At 30.8% G+C, this 21,379-nt stretch overlaps 1 protein-coding gene across 4 annotated transcripts in view; it reads right to left on the bottom strand.

The window, feature by feature from the left end:
* Positions 1-12,337, bottom strand: part of LOC129989224 (cytohesin-1-like) — a 49,862-nt gene extending 37,525 nt beyond the window's left edge. The window contains exon 1 of one of the 4 annotated variants that reach the window (XM_056097602.1): positions 12,195-12,337. In XM_056097602.1, the coding sequence (XP_055953577.1) occupies positions 12,195-12,291 (97 nt within the window). In that variant the 5' untranslated portion in view covers positions 12,292-12,337. Of the gene's footprint in view, positions 1-1,468; positions 1,774-12,194 lie in introns of those variants that run through there. The other 3 variants (XM_056097601.1, XM_056097604.1, XM_056097605.1) reach the window with 3 other exon arrangements.
* Between the last annotated feature and the right edge of the window lie 9,042 nt (positions 12,338-21,379).

Genomic DNA, 21,379 nt, shown 5'->3' with positions numbered 1-21,379 from the left:
ATAAATTAGTCCAGCTACACAAACAAGTACTGAATGTAAGATAAAATTAAAAAGTAGCTACATACATCCATAGTACATAAAAGCAAATATTATCTGTGTTCAAAAATATGGTATGAATTTTAAAAACTTTAAAGAATAGCAGATAAATAATTTTGTCATTAAGAATGACACAGCCTTTTAGCATATGGCACTGACTATTAAATAGTATGTAATGATAAACATTTAGATTTAAATAAAATAAAAAATATGAATGAGATTTTTTTTCTTTTACTTCCTTTCAGTTGCCATTGATGACTAACAGTTTTATTGATAACACTACTTGTATTTAATATAAATCCAATTCATATATATAACTTAACACTTATAATTCCCACAATAAAGTATTTTTAGACAATAAGGGTGAGATAGACATTAAGTCTGTGTTATGTTAACAGTCCTGCGTGTTTAGAAAGATTCACGTACACAATAAAAGAATCATTCGAGTATTATTAAAAACAATACCAGTTGGGTAATTTATCTCTTAATTGTTTCTTGCAGTATTGTATCTCCTTTTCCTCACGCAAGTCTCACAGATAATTCTTCCACAGAGTCATCTCAAAAATAAATTTGATAAAACAAAGAAAATGGTTTCAATTTCATCACAATACTATAAAACATTACTTAAAATTATGTAACTTATTTTGTTTGCAAATATACATAAAAATTTAAAAAAATAATTGCACAAGCTGTATTGTTATTATTGAAATAATAATTTTTTAAATTTTAAAATGATTCAGAATCATTTTTTTTGCAATATTATTGGAAGTTATCACAGGAAAATGCCAAAATCTCATTTTTTTAATTATCCTAATTAAAATTTCAATAAAAAAATCATTCCAAGATACACATTCCCTTTTCCAATGTATATTTGTACCAAATTTCATAGTTCTCAGTCAATTGATCTAGCTTGTAGAGCAATAACAAACATATAAATTCTGCTTAATTAGTAAATAACTGCCACTGTATTCATGAAATGGCCAATTTGGGACAAAGAAATTTTACATGCAGAGAATAACAAATTAAAATAATTAACTAAAATTTCTATAAATTCCTCGTATCAAAACACATGACTTCAGAATTAGAAATCTATATCAATGAATTTGTTTCAAGAAGCCTTCATTCAGGTCAAATTTCACTTTATAAGATATTACTATAAATTTTAAATATTCTAATGTATATCATTACTAAATTTACTCTGATTAATTAATATGGCAGTTCCTTACATGTGTATGCCATATTTTTTTAATCAAAAACAACATATATTTTCAATACAAAACTAAAACAGATCAAAGCATGCAATTTTAAATTTTATAGTATTTTTATAAACAGATAACATGTTTTGTACATTTCTGATTACTTCAGTTTTCAGATGTAAAAATGACTCGTTAAGAATTTAATCAAGTACTTCTTACAACAGTACATTACTCACCAGAATCCGGTTGTACACCCATGATAAGAGCGAGTAAGACCTAAAAAGTTTCCGATGACCTCATTGTAGATACACGGAAACAACGTCAGTTGTTGTTTCCGTCTGGTATACACAAGTTTTTTTAAAAAAAGTTTCAAGCAGCAATATAAATAAAAGATAAAATTAATAAAAATTATTCGGATGGGCTTTATTCACCCATTAACTCTGTCCTGCGTGCGAATTTTTTACTCAACTATCTCGATTAGTGCTAATCAACAATGCGTCGCGTCAGGAACTCAGAATCAATTGTAAACACCTTCCATCGCCAAGGGAAAAGGGTTGCTAAGGGTTCTTTGGCGACCGCCAACACTTCGTGTGATACATTTTGGAAATGGGAAAAATCAAAGCCTAGATAATTTTTTAATCTAGTTATATTTAAGTCTCAATTTAAAGCAACACTCGGGCTATTTCAACGCCTGGATAATATTATATATATATATATGAACAAACTAATTGAAATAGATTGTATATAAAAATTAAACTGCTAAGAACTTATTACTTCGATCAGGAGGGAAAAAGTTTCAAAATAAGTTTCATATGTATGATCTGCAAATCAAATATGTAATAAATAAAATTCAAAGTCATGTAGGAAAAAAAATTCATTTGTTCAGCTTTTTTCTTTGAATACATTCGCCATAACCTACTTTAATCTCTCTCTCTCACACACACATACACACGCGTGAACAATTTCCGGAATATGAAGTAAATAAATAAAATTCACGATAAATAAAATACCCAGTTCAATCCGCTTAAATGGCATTACATTTCAGTTCCTCCATTCTATATTTAATGGAAAGGTATTGAACATTATTGCAGGTCCGAACAAAAGCTTTCCCAGGGGAAATGTTGAATGATTTTCAGGGCTTTGAAACAAACACCGTTTAATAAAATAATAATTTTATTGCAGTTCACAATTTATTATATTGCACAAATAAGTGTAATAAGAATTAAAGTAATACATGAGAATATAAAAATAATTGAATTATTTATCAAAGTTAATATTTCAGTTGTAAAAAGTACCATTAATAAATCTGAAAAACAAACTGATTGATTCATAAAATTATGGAAAAAAATATCTTGATTTGGTTTGGTTTGAGGTTTTATGGCACAAGAACCAATATAAAATATCTTGATATGGGAATTACTACATGATTTTCCTTCATTATTTAAGGCAAATTTATTGATGATATCATACTATAATTTAATTTTTATTTCGTTTAATTCAGATCCGATAGATAAAATGACTATGGAAATATGAATCATACTCGCACTCAAGTAATTTTTTACTATTTTCAATCCTGAAAAAGATCTTTTCGCAGTTGCGATGGTAGTTGTTAAAACCAATGTAACATAAATTATAATATTTAGATATAATTCAAGTAAATTATTTTTAAATAAATATCGTAATAGTGTAATCCCACAGAGCAAATTCTGATTTTATTAAAGCGTAAAATCAATATTTTCTTGGAAAGATTGTTTTCATCTGGTTTGTGAACATTTTCTAAGTTTTATTTTAAAATGTTCGAAACATTTCTTAAAAGACATAATGATAATTTTGATTATGACAAGAAACAAATAGTCAGTGCTAAATACCAACAAGCGTAGTGAGATTAAAAGCATCTAGTCTTCCCTTCCAAAAATCATACATTATTGTTCAAATATATGTATATTCGGATTAAAAAAAGAAACGAGATTTTTTTCTGAATTGGCTAGTAGAATTAGGCTCCTTGTCGCTCGCACTATTCGTAATCCCTTCCTTTTTATTACTTCAAGTGCAAATAAATGAATGCCTTTAAAATATGCATCATTCCACAAATATAATAAAAACATTTTATTTTAAATGCAAGCAGTAACAAGTGATATTTATTAACAGTTGAGGAAACTATACAAAAATTTATACTATATCTATTTTCCCCCCTTTATGAGGGGAAGTGGGGGCGGTATTATAAGTACACGCAGTGGCGGACTAGGTTTTTCTGAATTGGTTAGTAGAATTGGGCTAGGTTTGAAAATAGTGAAAATAGAGACCATGTAGCAACAGGGAAGGTGGGGCGAGCATTACTTGATGGGTACATTTTCCAATGGTACAAGTCGCATTGTTTTGTTCTCAATTTTGGAATTAAAAAAAATTAATAATGAAATTTTTTAACGATGCTTTGCAATATCATCAAATCATTTATTTTGATGCGAGGTAAAACGAAAATTAAAAATTTAAATCTATCAGAATAGAACATTTATTTGTGAAATTATGCATATATGATGTTTATCAAATCGGTAATTCCAGTTTATCTTTCCCGTTAAAAACATGATTGGAAATCATTGATTTATTGATTTTAATTCTTGCGATATAAAACCTTATTTTGTAGTAGTTTTTTTCTTTCTTTTTTTTTAAAAACATATTCACTTTTTAGATCGATTATTTTATTCTGATAGATTTAGTTTAAAGTTTTAATTTTCGTTTAACCTCGCATCAAAATAAACTTTTCTGGTGTTATTCATTTATTTGTTACTATTGGTCGGGAATGATGATAGCTAAAATTTTCAATGAAATATTTTATACTGCTTCCTTTTAATGATTTCCTCAGAAAATAATTTTTAAATTCCAAATTTTGATAGACGTATAACATGTAATATTTTAGAAGCCTTACATCATTTTGTTTATTGTGCTATGCATCTCTTACTTTTCTATCATCTTATCTAAAATTTGAACTGTAAATTCAACTTCAACAAACACAAAAATGCTCTTGCAGAAGCCATGAAAGAAGCTTGTAAAATCATCATTGTCATCACTTTCATCATTGCTTACTTTTAAAGTTAAATGAAAGTATTATAAAGTTAATTAATTAAAGTTAAATTTTTAGTTAAATTAAATTAAAATTGCAAGCATTAGAAAATCTCAAAAAGTTTTTTTAAAAACATACTTAAACCTAATCATTATGGAAAAACAACAGATTTAATATCGTCATCAACAACAATGAAAGAAAAATCCAGCATGAAACATTTGTAGCAACAGTAAAAACAATTCGAGTTTCTTTACAACAATGAAGTATATTGTTGTAAAATAAGTTAAAAAATATTTTAAAAAATTAATTAAAAACAGGCAAACAACTGTACGGTAATTAAATTAATATTATTGATAAGAAAATTTTTTTGAATTTCAAATGTGAAAAAGTAAGTATAGAGCTTGTATTTGTTTTATAACATTTTCAGTAGTTTTAGGAAGAAAACGTCAAAACTTCATTTAATTTTTAATTAATTAAATCTCCAAAAAATGGTTCAAAGATGCCCACTTTCACTTTCCAAAGTATATTTGTGCCAAATGTGCTCCAGGCCCAATACAAAGATTCCTTGTCCATTTCAAATTTCAATGCTTCCTCTTCTGTAATATTTATTCTTACAATATTATCATAATATCCCGCAACCTTTCTGTTAGGTCAACACATATTCATCTTTATTAATAACTTTAGCTAAATAAATTATATAGTTGTTATTTAAATTTCCGACTACTTCATTGAAACATATTTCAAAACTTTGCTAAGCTAATTAATGGAAAAGCAAATTAGCAAGTACCGAATTCGCCAGTTCAGAAACGAGTAGTGCTGCAAAGTACAGCTTTACCACAAAACCTTTAAATGAAGTTATCTGCATCATACTATAGAAAAATCATCGAAATATTTTTAATCGATTCATGATTTTTAACAAAGGAAATTTCGGCAGGAACCATAAGTGGGTGGGGGAGAGGAAAGAAGACAGTTATGAGTGCGCATGATGGTCATGGATCAAGCCTACCAAACCAACGATAGGACATTTCGCCTTTCGTGCGAAAACCGGCTATTATTGCACAAGATAAAGAAAACGGAACCATGTTCATTGCCCATCGGTCTTTTGAAGTGGAAAAAAATTACCAAATGATATTTTAAAAAAAACTGAATAATTTCTGTAACTAGCATATTCGATATCTATTATACACATCGATCCAGTTCGCGACCGACGGATGCGGTGCGGAAATGCACCAGCCTTCCGTTGGCCCCGCAGATGGCAGCGACGGAAATCGACCCAGAGGCTGCTTTTAACAGTGCAACAAATCCAAAGACTTGATTCATTTTGCCAGGAATTAATTATAACGTCACTTGCAGAATTACTGCATATAATTTTTGAGATTCAATGGGATGAAAAGACTAAGCGGTGTAAAAATAAACAGTAGGAAGTGGGTACCCAGAGCAGTTGTCTGAAGGCAGCATTTTGTCAGTGAATGTGAGAAAAATATTGATATATTAATTATTATATATATAATATATTCATATCAAATTCTTCCTTGGCTAAAAAATTATAGTTCGTATTTATACTGTTTCATGTCTAAAAAAAACATTTATAAAAGAGTGGCATGTTTGACGGGTGATCACAGTATCAATTTTGTGTATCACAATGCTTAAAGGTATACGGAGGGTGGCCCTTGCTTTAAAACGAAACAACCTGTGAAAGATGACGTGACAAGAGATGTTTAACGTCATGGATAAATATGTATCTATTTGAAATTTTTATATTTAAGAATTTTGTATTTTAAGTTCTTGTTTTATAAATGAATCTAGTTTGTTTACAGATAAATACATTTAAAACTATAAATTTACTAAATAAATTTACATTTACATTAGAACAAACTTAAAATGCATTACATTTAAAATATAATACATTTTCATAATTTCGAAAAAAGCACTGTATAAAATAATTTGTTTTATTAAAAAATTATCGCAGAATATAATGCATAGAACAGCACGCACGGTGAAGCTTGATAAGGAATAGAACAGCATCTATAGGAATTGCTTTGTGTACGATAGAAAGCTTTATAGTATAACGTTATTTCAAAAAGCTGCGTTTATTACTTCTGATTCAAAATTTTCTCCCGACTGTGGGATTTCAAAAGAAGGTTTAAAAAGTTGGAAACTCCCCACTTAAAGTTACGAAATTTCAATAATTCATGGCTAGAAGTGAACCAAAGACTAAAGTACTGCAAAATTATAATTGCGGTTACCCAAAGAATTTTAACTGCCGAAAGATCTTCTAAGAATCACTAAAATGCTTGATAAAACTTATTTTTAAAGGTACAAGTTGCTTGAGAATAATAAAGGTAATTTCTTAAAAATAATTTATTTACTATCTGAATTTCATCCCACTATGGAATAACAGCATGTAAATAGAGTGCTAAAAAAGACAAAGTCACTTTCTCGAAAAAAATATATAAATTGTGATAATAGACTTGCAATATCAAAGCGTGAAACCTCATATTATTGATTATTTTTTAAACTCATTTTTTTTCATGATTTCAAATTTAGAATTTTGATAGAACAAATAATTCATGTAATTAGATATGTTTCATTCAATAAATTTGTTGCCAATAAGGTCGGAATACAAAATTAATAAAAGCTTTTTGGACTTTTTACAAGTTTAAAGATCTAGTGAGAAACTAATATCTGAAATTATAATTGGAGAACTTAATTGCAAGATATCAGAAGTTAAGGATATTACAATATGAGGGGCTATAAAGCAGAAGCACTATCTAGAATTGACCATTTTATCTGCAGACATTCAGTGTTCCATGTAGTAACTATTCTTTGTTAATGGCCGCTAATTTTTTTCAACTTAGTGCACACAAAAAAAAAAAGTTTATTTTTGTGAACATATAATTTTCGGTGAGAAAAACTTTAAAAATGTCTTCAAGAAATATCTTTCAAATCTTTAAGTGTCGCTCGCTTAAAGAATAGAATCGAAGCTTCTAAGATTCTATTTGAGAGATGCATAAGACGACTGGATAAAAGTATTTATAAAAACACAAGACATTGATAATTTAAAAAGAGAGGAAGCTTCAGGTTTATTAAATTAAATTCCACAATTTAAGTTTTTGTTTTCATTAATTACTTGGTATAAAATTCAAAATTACATTAATTTAATTAGCAAGTTTATGCAAAAAAAAAAAAAAAAAAAAAAAAAAACCCTTCAATGATGCAAAAGAACTTGTTACCGAAATCGATGTTAAGGTAAATTTCGAATTCACGACACTGTGAAATATGGAAATGTGGGGGAGGGATAGTTTCTCATATGAAACAGACGACAAGCCAATCGAAATTCCAAAAGATAAGATATTTTTTTAAAAAATTGACACTTAATCAAGCAGTAAATGTTAGATCTGGACAAATTACTCATTATAGAACTATTTTCTTATATAGCATACACAGGGTGCGTAGTCAAATTTTATCTTAAAAAATAACTACTTTATCAGGATGTTTAAAGAAAAATAACCAACATTAATTTAGTATTTATTGATTACAAAGTGCGTGTTCCGATGAAATGAACTATATTGGGCAATAACTAAATAAGTAACCAAATTTATAAAATATCAATAATTACACAATATTTTTCACCAACATTTAAATTATTCAAAACACTTAAGTTTCGTTTAAAATTAGAGCACTTTCATCCATATCTAAAATTATTTTATTATATTACAGTTAATAATTACATTAAGAAAGAACATTGCCTCGCTAATTCATCAATATTTCAATTCCTTGAAAGAAAAGGAAACCAACATAAGTAAATAAAGTTCGAGCATAAAAATTATGTTAATTTTATTAATCATGTAAATAAAAAGGTTGTTCTCTTTTTTGAAAATTTTTTCCAAAATCTTTCAATTTTCTTACAAAAATTTTTTCCCAATTCATTAGATTGTGTTCGTAAAGAATTGACAAAAGTTCTCTTCTTTGTTGAACAAATGCATTAACTTTCATTTATCTCAGTAATTTTCTCTTCTAAAAGGAATTTCATTTTCCACAAAGGCGCTGAGAAATCAGATTTTAACACTCTTTATGTAATGGCAGCTATTTCTTTAGGCATCTGTTCCCCCCAAAACATGCGATATTTTGCATGAGTTGATGGTGTTCTCAATTCTTTAACATTTACTAAGTGAATTCCACCGGAATGCTTTACATAGCTATAGACTATACATTGTGAAAATTTGTTCTTATTAAACAATGTTATTTGCACTTACTTATAGGTAGGTTCTATTGGAGCTTACTTACCTTTGGCAGGGAAACTTGGCGAGCATTTAGAGGAATTATAGAGAATGCGTATTTCCCATTTTGATTAGAGATGATTGATGACTGAAGAATATTCCTATTGGAATAATCATCTTTTTACTATAGTAAAAATAATTAGTCCCCTTTAAAATCTTAGAAATTTTGCTTCTTGATCTGGTTTTCGATGTGTTTGCTTTTTTTTTCCGCCGTTGCTTTGACATGGTTTTAAATATGAATAATACTATTGGAAATTTCGAAATATCAAAATTAAAGCCATCATCTATGTATAACAGATACCAATACAGACAATATCGTAATTATCTTGAATGTAATTAGATACCGTTGCTTGCTTTAATGAAATATATGAAAAAAATAGGACAGTGTTCTTCCTAAAATTATTCATTTTTGTAAGCCAGATGAAGATAAGCTCGACATCAAGAAACATGTAGCAAAAATTAAAAGCTGAAATCGTGAGACTGATGAATCCCTCTCAAAAATATATTAATAGGATATGTCTCTTCTTTTTCAAAGTGCATACGAATTTTTGATATAAAGCTTGGCAAATTATAAAAATTGCAAATTATAAATTTAAATACCATTCACATTTTTAAAAATCTCTATCTTAAGAGATTCAATTGCAGAAAATGCTTCCAATATAGAAATCATAATATAAATTGAATAATTGCGTAAAAAATTTTACAATTTGAGAAGTACCGTCTTCGATGGAAAGTGAAACAACTTTTTTATATCTCTAAATGCAATACAATAATGTCGGATTATCATCAATGTTCGGAAATTTTAGCAATCAAAATAAAATAATTATTGATAATTCAGATCAAAAGCATCAAATGTATCACAGTGTAAGATCTTGCATATATATAATTTAAAATCAGATATTTTATGCAAAATGAGAATTTCTATAAATAATTAAAAATTTAAAAACAAAGAAAAGGACAAATAGACAGTTATCTGCTTAAAGAAACAGCCCATGGACTTATTTAAGGCCCCTATCGGTTTGTGAATATTTATTTTAAATAGAAGCTCTTTTTTTTTAAAGGAAGTTATTTCTTATAAATAAAAAAATGACTGGTTTGTTTCTCCTCTCCACATCCACGTATTAAAAATATACGAAAGACAGCGTTCAAAAATATGCTAAATGCGTTTAACTAGAATCTTTCAATTGCCTTATTTATAAATCAACCTAATTAAATACCTTTTTTTAATTAGTCATTATATTAAAAAATTAAATTTTTATTTTAAAGTAAATAGTCTTTTACCAAGATTTTTATCAATGTATTTTTTGGCGGAAATATGACTTTTTATTGACATTCAGTACTACTTGGTCTGTTTGGTTATTATTTATACTAAATTATAATTTGTTATCATATATTATTTATAATTTGGCTGTAATTTATACTAAAATCATTTAACTACTTTCCTGATTGAAAAGCAGTCAAAAAGAATTTAAAATAATCTAGCAAAATAATAATAGCAATATAATAATCTAGCTAAAATAATATAGCAATAAATAGTAGCAATAACAAATAAAAAGTAGTAATAAGTAAATAAATAGTATTAAGAAGTAAAATAATTATTTTTTCAAATATAATTCTTTACCGTTATGAAAAATCATATATTACCGATATTACATATATTTGGAGCAGATAAAGTTGCTGGGGTTTCCGTTTTATGGTAATCGTTACACTGCGCTCAGAGCATTGATCCGATGCAATTCTTTCTTTCTTTTCTTTTCTTTTTTTTTTTTTTTTAATTATCTAAACGCGATTATGCAAAGGATTCAGTCATTCTTTTGCTACTCTATCGACCCTAACTTCCATCTGCAGTCAGGAACAAAAATCAATTCACAAACATGTCAGGGCGGCCTCAGAGATTTCAGAATCTCTAATTGGCTTCGCTTTGTTCTCTCAAAGAAATCGCGCGAAGGGAAAAAAAAAAAAAAAAAAAAGCCATTCGTTAGACAGTTTCGAAAAGGGCTATCATTAAAAGAAGGGCGGGGGAGGCGTAGAATAACATTTCTCAGATCTATCTCATTAGACTGGACAAACGTTTCCTTTACCGAAGTGATTACGCCGGAGAGTTAAGATAGTCAGAACCGAGAAGATAAAAGCCACTTCCCATCATCAGTTGTACAAGAAGGAAGTAAATCCACAGGTTCCACTGCACGAGCTTTCATCAAAAAGTCTTCATACGTGAATTGAAAGAAGACCAGCACTGATTCATTAACTAACATTCTTTAAGACTGTTTTTTATAACTATATATATATATTTCGCGAAAAAAGAGAAGTTAACTAGTAAAGGTACACATCAATGAATTTCTTAATTTAAATGATGAGTAAAAAGAACGATTTTAACTTCATTCGTCGTTTAGAAAACTAAAATATGAGTAAACAGTGCTGATTCTTTTACTCGTAATTATAAACCAAATTTTAAGCTTTGTAAATTTTTAAGAAGTAAGGTTTGTAAAATTTTACGGGAAGATTTAATAAATCTAAATATTAGCATCTCAACTCCGCACTGAGTTGCTTTATATGAAGAGTAGAAACTGCTTTAAGGTTATGAAATTCAATCAACGTTAGAGCTTACAGTTCCTTCTCCAAAACATACTCATCAAAATCAAATTATAATTAATTATAATAATAAATAACGGTGCAGATCATTCATACATTTCGCACCAAATATTAAGTATGATTACCTTGTTCACATAGCGTGTCACTTTATTATGATGCACATAGTAAGTCTCATACGAACTGCATATGTCAAGTGCATCTAAATCTTCAGTGAACGAAGATTTAAATACAGTGCACTGAACCCGTCACTAAATATCTTCTGAAAAAATCATTTCAAAATTCTGTTATGTAGAATAATATAGCTAGAATTAAATTCCACCTTCTTTTGGCGAGTTTTACATAGGGTGAGTACATAGTCTTTCCTGACTACAACTCCTCAAAAACCATTACACTGAAAAACATGAATCGCCACATGCTGAGCAGCGTTTCTTAAAGAACACAAGGCAGCATCCCAGCTTTCAATTTTACCAACTGTTGAATTCACAACTAGGCTCTCTATATAATCCAAAAAGAAGAAGAGATCAAGAGTAGTAGAGTCAATAGAGTTCATGGTAAATCCATTTCACTCTAATTAGAAGGAAGTTTTTCGAACGGGAAATAACGAAATGCAGATCCCCGCAGACGGGGTGCTTTGGGGGTCTTGACAATACAGTACTTTGACAAAAAAAAAAAAAAAAAAAAGAATGTTTATATTCTTTTAGAATCTGGATGGTTAATTTAGTTTTGTGAAACCGCACACGCATTGCGCTTTTTCAATCATCGACAACGATTTCAGTAAAAATTAACTTTTGGCTCACTTTTTACATTGACGGTCTAATTTCCGTGATTATTCAACGACCAAAAACTTCAAGAACATGAATATGCAATGATAAATATTTAACATCATTACTTGAATGGTACTACTTTACTACATGCTGACATTTTGCAGTGAATGGAAAATCTTGTAGAATATTTTATAACGACGTCACTTTGTTGAATCGGTATCCAATATGATTTTCAATCAACAAAAAGCAAAGGGCAGTAACTACTCACAATGGATGAGGGGTCCCGGGATCGCCTCCACGATGACGAAATCGGGGAACGCGAAGTTGAGGAGCACGTCGCCGCATCCGAACTGGTCGAGCGTCATCGCAGTGCCGCCGGCCCAACAAATGACTCTGTTCGTGAGAGACTTCATTGTTTCTCTCCTAATTGGAGACCGTTTCCCGTGCGAAAGGCGAGTCGTCACGCTTCGCCGGACCCCACACCCTTGGATAGGGACACACACTTTCCGGTAAGGGAGGGGAGTGTTGCGCAATGACCGCGCCAGTTGGAGAATAACAAAACACGCTTTAGAAAACAAACCGACGACGAAGAGAAAGCATCTAATAGCCTGGGGTTACGGCGCTTCTTCATTAGAGAGCGTGACATGATTCGCGTTTGGGGACATGAATAAAAGTATAGTCAAATAAAAACTTGGCACAAGAATGGGAAAATCTGCCATTCAGCTTTTAGTAACCAACCACAAAGTAGTACAGCGATCAGAGAAGGATAGGAAAAGCGATATAGGCGAAATATTGAAAAAGTATTTCGGCGAATGAATATATGACGATTTAATAAAATTTCGATCATTGAAAGATAACTGATGTGTCAGTATTATTCGGGATGAAAGTGTTTTCCTCTTATATAAAATATGTTTATAATTTATCAAGAAACTTTTAATAAAATCTCCACCAAGCACAATATTAGTAAGTGAAATGTGAATATTTATTAGCTTTGGATATGTATAGCTTGAATTCTCGATCCATATTTACAAACACTCATTGACTGAAAAAAGTTGAAATGCAGCACTGGCATGCAAAAGGCCGAGGTTCACGAAGAGGCGCATCTTTAAAAAAGACAATACTCTGTGGGGAGCTTCTCCTCTCACTTAAAAATAAGCTCGGGACAAACAATCAGTGCCTCCCACCACGACGGCAGAAATGACTCCTGCGCAGCTTAGAGACAGCAGAGCACATGCGCAAGAAAAAAAAAAAAAAAAAAAACAGTTAATGTCGTATTTCTTACGAATTCATTTTTAAGCGCTCTTGTTTTTTCATGTAGTAAGATAAAATTTTATAATCGAATTTCCAGTCGCTTCGAGATAAGCTTGAGTTTTCGAATTCTATGCATTTGTTAATTCTCGATGAGAATGTACTATTTTAATATAATGAAAATAATCGGTTTTTCAAATTTATCATGCAAGAGTGGCATTTCCAATAAGGAATCTGATAGATGTCTCCTTTTAAGGCAACACTGTATCACCTGCAAGAAGACCCACACTAATTAACCCTTTGCATTGTAATTTTTGCATTGTAATTTTTTAAATGCAATATTATTCACTGAATGCAAGAAATCTTTCAATTACAACAAGAAGTAATCTATATACAATGTATATTATTTTAGTTTCATTCGCAAACCATTTTCCAAAAATAAAAATCAACATTTACACTTACATTTATTTAAAGTGATCCCTTATATCCAATGAATAATACTGCACCCAAGCACAAGAGTTAATTGATGTCAGTGCAATAACGTTTCGTGGATCATCTCACAGAGAATAAAACGCAGTCTTCAATCGATGTGCTTAGCGGCATTCAGAATAATGAGCATCTCCATTTCAGCCTGATCCTGTTTCCAAATCTAAAATCTCAATCTGCCAGAAAAAGATGGGAACAGGGTTTTAAAAAGGGCACCAGAAGAGTGCTGTGTATTATATAGCCCATCCTGAACAATAAAAGAGGTTTGCACTTGGAAAGATGAGGTTCCTCTCGGAAGCGTATCCAAAAATATGTTCGACCTAATCACAAAATTTCAACGAGGTAAAACCTTCTCCGTACAGTCCTGAAATTTTTCAGTAAGACTTCGATATTTTCAGTCCCTTAAAAAAAATCATTGAAAAGCTAATGGCTCATTTAAGACAAGAAAGAGAAAAACATCATGATACACTGGAACTTCAGAAATCAAAAACATTCAGAAAGGGATGGTAAAAGTCAGTACAACAATGGAAGCGACAAAAATTGGGAAGTGTCATATTATACATGACCTATAACTAATACTTTTTAAATATAAAAACATAGCTGCTTTTTCATTTGTAAACAGCTAATAAAAGCGTATTAAATGTCATATTTGTCAAAAGAAGGTGGGCTAAAGTCATCAATCTAAATTCATTGACTCTACAAATATAACAAAGCTTACTTGAAAAAGATTGCATCGCTGCATTTCTCTAAAAAGAAATGTAATTCTAATATTACAGGTTAAAATGAAATAACCCTTTTTATACCATTTTTGTAGATGAATTCGCAGAGCACCTAATAAACATTCTCAAAAGTATCTTAAGAAACGTAGAATCTTGGAAATTCTAATGTTTTGTGGTCTAATTCACAAAAACATAAAAATCGAATTAAAAAAAAAATTCAACCCTATTATGAATTTGTTAAGATTCCTTATAGGGGTGAAAAAAATTAATTAATTTTTTACTGAATTTTCTTAGCACACAATCTCAATCTTGACTCAATTACAAAAGTGAGCAAAATTACCGTTTTCCCTTAAAAAGCATTTCCTCAACACAGTCAGTTTTTTCAATCGTTTATCTGAAATAATAAAGACTAACTTCTAAATGACTTTTCGCATCATCCAATAAGATAAATACTTGAGATTAAAAAGCAGAATTCAAATTGAAAAAATAACAAATTCGGTCGGATTCAAAAAATACTTCCAATTTATGTCAAGAATGATCAGTCAAAGAAACATATCGCCGTTTCACGATTAGGTCATCAGATACACATAGGTTGCCTCGAGTAATTTGAAATCAGGTCATGGCCCGATGATTAAAATAAAAGATTTAAAAAGAAGGCAAAGGATGAAATCGAACAGTCATATTGTTTGCAAACCACCTTTGGATATATTACAAGAGAATTCTGTGGAATTTACTTATTTTAGTGATGGATCTTATCTTTAATTAAAAAAAAATTAATTGATTATTTTATTTGTTGAACTACAGTCTCTGTTTGATAATACATAAAAGGGATTTCAAGGGAAAATTCGGAAGCCGTAGGTTTCATCAAGAATTTTCTTCGTCTTTTTTCTGTTGTCGAGCCTCCAAACTGCATGAATGAGGAGACTGAACAAACCAATTTAAGCTCTTCCATACCAGTTCCAAGATCAGGTTGGAGGAAAACCTAAGTTGCCTCGATGAACTAAAGGGGTCCAGCGACTTACACAAAAAAAATGAAAGCGGTGTCTGAATCCAAACAGCTGGAAACGACTGCATAGTTGGAAAGAGAGACAGTTACAGATGACGGGCGAAGATAAAGCATGAGGCAAGACTCTCGCTTTGACGGCAAAATACGGCAATTTATTTTGTCCGCAAAATCATGAAGCATTCATCAAGTCTCTTCTGATAGCGTGATGAGAACGAATTCGCCATGCTCGAGTGACCGGGGAAAACAATCAAGGCCGCGACCCTGGTAGAACGCGATAGAATGAAGTCCGGGAAATTTCGGACCACATTATTCCTCCGATTATAGGGAGGGGAGAATTCTTTGTTTCAAAAAGAATCACGCAATTCTCTTGACACTTCTTTTAGTACAATCGCTGAGGACACACAAACAAGGGACGTTCGTTTAACGTCATAATCTCTCTCTCTCTCTAAAAATAAACTACAGTGCGAGAAAGACTGTGTGCAACAAATGCAAATTTTAAATAATCAACACTCTTCGCATAACAATAGAAACTTTGAATTGAATTTGTAAAGAATAATAAATATTTTCTCAAATAACCATTAAAAGTAAACAATCTTTCAAACCGCTTGAGTACATTTTGCGTTTTTCTTTGAAATCAGTTAACAATGGTTTCGTGTTTTTGTGGTCTGGAGATAAGACGAGTAGATATATTGGACCCAATCGATCAAAAAGTGGGCATCGATATTTAATTAACCTTTTAAAGGGCAATTTTTTCTAGTCATATTATGTTTAAATATTTTTAGGCTTGAAATTAGAATAAGAAAAGGGATTCATTTAGCTTATTAGATAAATTTAATTTGATTAATTAATTAACTTGGTTAATTAATAATTAAGTAACAAATAAAGACACATCATTTTGTGTAAGATAAAGAACTGAAGCTTCTAAGTTTCTGTCTTTCTAAAAAAATTTGTCAGAACTTTTGCCAACCTACATAATTTCATACAAAGATTGATAAATTTGGTGGGAAGCATACTTCCCACGGCTCTAGAAAGGGTTAAGAAACAAGAAACGCGCCGTACTACATTCTCATACTAAGAAGTCATAATGATATTTCCGTTGGCCCTTCAATGTGCTGGCTCATTATAAAATGAGATTTCCTCTCAGATTAAAATTTATTCAAACTAATTTTGTCAGATTGATGATAGATCATTCAAAAGGGTGAGCGGGCAAGTTGATTATTTCGCGTCAGTTTTTACAAATTTTTTTTTTCAATCGTCATTAAAGGAGGAGGAGGAAGGCGCTTGCACGTAGGAGCCCTTACAGTTACAGTTATACAAATGCAACGTGCCTACATTAGACAAGTATTGGATTAATCAATTTTAAACACAATTGGTAAAAATAATTTTGTGATAATATTGTTTAGAAATTCAAATTAAATTATTTACACTCAAACACATTTCAATACAAACTTTTCATTTCACCATTTTTATAATTCGTTTTTATGACTGTTTAGACGTTTTGACTCAGAAAAATTAAATTCTCTGTTTCTAAATGGCATTACAACAACCATTTTTACATTACTTTAAAAAAAACTTTCAAAGATGTCAATTAGGGACATTCCTTATGGGACTGCTACAAATTAAAAAGACGACTTCGATAACATTTCTGCACATCTTCACCAGTCATCATGATTAATATTCGCTCAAAAATTACATAAATACAACAGTCTACTTGAACCGGTATGTTGTTGGAGGATTGAAAATTTTGGCTTTGCAGATGGATCATCGTGCTCATGGGAAGATAAATGGTGGGAAGGGAGAAATTTTCATTCCCCTTTAACTTCCTTACGGTTGAGGATAGAAAAATAAATCAAATTACACGAATTGGGCCTCATTATAAAAATCAGCATTCGTACTAAAAGTTTTTGGATATCTGCAACTATTAGAAATTAAGATTTGAAAGGGGATTTCATCGTCCCTTAATTCCGATTATTTTTAGCGTAATTAATATATACATTTGATAAATACACAAAAAAAAATCTTTGTTTGACTGATTTATCACAAAGTTTTCCAAACCAAACTTACAAACGTGGCTTCTACTCTTCCGACATATTTCCGTGTGATTTCTGACTCCTCCCCGAAAGCGGTCAATCCAAATAAGACATAATACAGATTACGATTACTTTCTTTTTGTTTTTAGCATACTGTTCTAGAAGTTGTTCAAGAGGCAAGAATATTTGGGAGAAATGTACAGCAGTCCAAAGGGACTTGACATGAAATTAATATAAGATTATTTCCCTTCAATACAAGTTTTTTTTTTTTTTTTTTTGAATACAGGTCGGATACTTTTTAATCAAACTTTGCAGCCTTAAAAACAAAACAAAACAAATATTAAGATACACTATAATAATACGTTTTACTGAAAAAAAGAAAAAGGATAGCTAATGGTCCATTTTAGAAAGCAATAAATTCCAATTTCAGTCTAAAATTAACTCACTGATTAGTAGCAGTTCCATTTTATGATACGAAAGATGAAGTATAGAATCGAAGTCAACAAAGAATAGCAACTACATGGAAATAAATTTCGTTTTTTAACATTCACGTCATTTCATCAATTTGTATGTTGGACCTTTGTTGATAAATTCGTTAATTATAAGAGAGCATAACCTTAAACAATGGCCATTAAACAAAAAGTAAATTAATAGTCTTTTGGCATATTTTGGAAGGCAATTTAGTAAAAATTTTGAAACTTACGAAATGTGTTAATTATTTATTACAAAGTATCAGGGTCAGATTAGTTATTATTGTGGCAATAAAAAGTTTAATCTCTTACCATTTCTCCACCCAAGTTTTCTCCAATAATTTTCTTTCCATTAATTCAAATTAAATTTTATACAAACTGTTTTTAAGTAAAAAAATACCACAACAAAATAAAATAACAAAACAGTTCATTGCAGGTTACTTTTATAATAATAGATTTCAATTTCTTTCTCATCAGTTTCTTCTTCCTTATTACTAAATCAATAAATCACTAAAATGATTTTTAAAAAATACAATTTTTCAATGAATTTGTCATATTCAAACACAAATTTTTCCAAGTAAAAATTCCACAAATTAAAATTTAAAAAAGCCATTTTATTTTGCTAACTAAAGGAAGACAAGGAAAAAATATCAGAAGAATAATGCTCTAAAATTTAAATAACATTTAATTTTTATTTGAAAATATTCGTATTCACGGCATTTACAAGTCAAATGAAAGAACAACATTAAATTGCATTAAAAATGCAGCAAAAAAAAAAAAAAATCGAAATGTTGTCTATTAGAAGACTTGACAGTTACATCCCGCGAACCCATTCCATACAGAAGCGAGGTGGTGGGAACGTCAAAAGGCAATTTACAAAAGTGGACAGTAAAAGCAAGAAGGTGAAGAGTCTCCGTTCGTGTGAGACCTTGACCCGCAGAAGAGGTGGCGGACCGTGAAGCGATGCTATCGCGACATTCATTCATTGCGCTGAATAACAAGTGCGACGGTTATCAAGAACAAGCCGAAATACGTTGGCAGCCCTTCCATTTGAAGCAATTTTTATATGGCATCTATACTGAAACCTAATAAGATGTTTTACATATTTATTATCTTGGACTAAATTTGATCGCTTTTTGATAAATTTTATGCGAACAGTTTTTAAATAACAAGTAGTATGGAAAATTAAAATAACAAAACATTCAATTGTAAATCACCTTTAAAAGAATTTCAATATCTCGTAGGTAAGAGAAAAAGAATGAAATTTAAAACAAATTTAAACAAAATGATAACATAGCTGTAAAATTGTTTTGACATTATCTAGAAACTTATCTAGATAAGTGTCATATAATTTAAAATGCAAAAATCATTTAGATACGCTTCAATATCTTAAATGCCCACTGTATCATCATCAGAATTAAAATAACAATAAATGGCCCCAAATAGGACGAGCCATTAATAAGAAAAAGTAAGTTTTAAGTCACGGGGTTAACTTATGTAAATTAAATGAAGAAACAAGATTAATCTCGAGGCCTTCCAAAATGGCGGACCATCCTACAGTGAAGCGGAGCTAAAGGCATCCTCCACTGGAGCTCATAAAACGGGAAAACATAAAAATCATCATCGTCATCAGAAAATGTAATTTGATACTTCGTTCAAGAGATATTTTGCGCGGCCATCACACTTTTTTTTAATTGCTAAATATGTCAAATCTATTTATTATACTAAATAGGTCAAATCTATTTATCATTCTGCATCGATAAAGACGCCTTAGATTTCATTAAATCACAAACTCAAAATGAAATATTAAACATCAGCCGCGCCGATTTATTCCTTCTAACACATTTTCTGCTAACGATTGCGACAGAGTACAACTTAAAACATGAACATAAAGAAATATAAAAATGAGAAGAATCTTTCCAAACTTCTGCACTGGAAGTTCAGAACTTCTATTATCCTTTCTCCTTGAAGGCGTATGCAGGATGGGTCACGTAAAAAAAAAAAAAATAAGAAAGAAAGAAAGGAAGAGATGAAACGCGTCAGTTAACTGAGAGACAACCTGCATCTAAAGGGAAAGTCTTGTAAAACAAGAATCATTTTGTACAATATGTAATCGTTGAGATATGATTAGAACAATATAAGCAAATTATAAAATTTATGCCAAATCATAAAACTGAGTTCAAATAGAATGCGACTGCTGCAGCAAAAAACGCACTTCATTTCAGAGGGAAAACAAGTGAAATCAACACAAGTCATTCACGAGAACACCTTTCTTGTTTTCAGAAACAGATTACCGGAGACACAAACATGAATCGTTCTCTCTTTCCTGACCTTCCGAAATATTTTTGAATCTATTTTTCCTACCGATATTAATTATTCACGCATTTTTCTTTCCACAATCTGTTGAAATTCCTAAAGCATGATGCAATCTTATTTTTCTAGTACACAGATCTGAGACACCGCATGGACATTCTCGAGACTGAAATACACATTTTTGAACTAACTCTCTGTCACTTCAAAAAAATATAGAGGAACGCACCATGGTATGCAATCTTCCCAATAAAATAGCATATTTCTATCACATTTTGGATGAATTGAATTTGGAAAATGATAGATCATTGAAATTCATCAGAATTGTAGATATTTATCAAATCAGTAAAGGGGTTGACCATCTGAATGTGAATGCGTTGATATCCAAAAAAACACAATGCCTCGAAAATATGAAATTCGGTATGTTGTCTCAACATGAAATTTTGGTTCTGAAATGACTTCGCTAAACGCGTCGAGGAGAACACTCCCCTTATTTTTAAAATCAACGTCCATTTTAATGAGCAAAGAAATGCTTATGTATTCTGCACTACTGACAGTGGAAAAATGCGCTCGATGCAGTTAAAGAGGACGTGTCACCGGGAAGGTACAGAATCGAGGCCTCTGGCCTCTTTAATCTACGACCATAGAGAACAATGAACGGAAAGACATCCTCTTTTCATTCCCATTATCTTCGCTGCATACTAACCTCACACAGCGGCCAACAGCCGCCTAATTACACACAGGCACGTTTTTTAAAGCAGGCGGGAGCCATTTGATGACGTTTTGACCATAGTTAGATAAATGACTCGAAATGAGATGCAATAAAAGTAGTAGGGATGGAGTTGATATCTGACTTTGTTGTATCAGGCATAGTTTGATACAGATACTTGGCTGTACCCAATACTTTATTGCCCGAAACAGCCGATAACCGATTCTTTTCCCATTGGAATGAAACCGCGCAATCGGTAGGTATCTGTTCTCGCACAAACGCTGAGACTGGTAACTGATAATAACTCGAATATGATTCCAAAACAGGATTTATTTTTATTTTTTCTGAAAAAATTGTTGATGCGCCGATGGCTTTGGTTTTGGCAGTGGTTGAAAAGTTAATGGAAAAATAAAAGTTGTACTGAATAATTATTGTAGAAGAAAGCGGGTATTTTCACAACCACCGATCTATCGGT

Source organism: Argiope bruennichi, chromosome 10 (genome assembly GCF_947563725.1).
Source record: "Argiope bruennichi chromosome 10, qqArgBrue1.1, whole genome shotgun sequence".
Lineage (NCBI taxonomy): Eukaryota > Metazoa > Arthropoda > Arachnida > Araneae > Araneidae > Argiope > Argiope bruennichi.
Note: the sequence above shows the minus strand (reverse complement) of the source record. Positions and strands in the feature narration are given on the sequence as shown.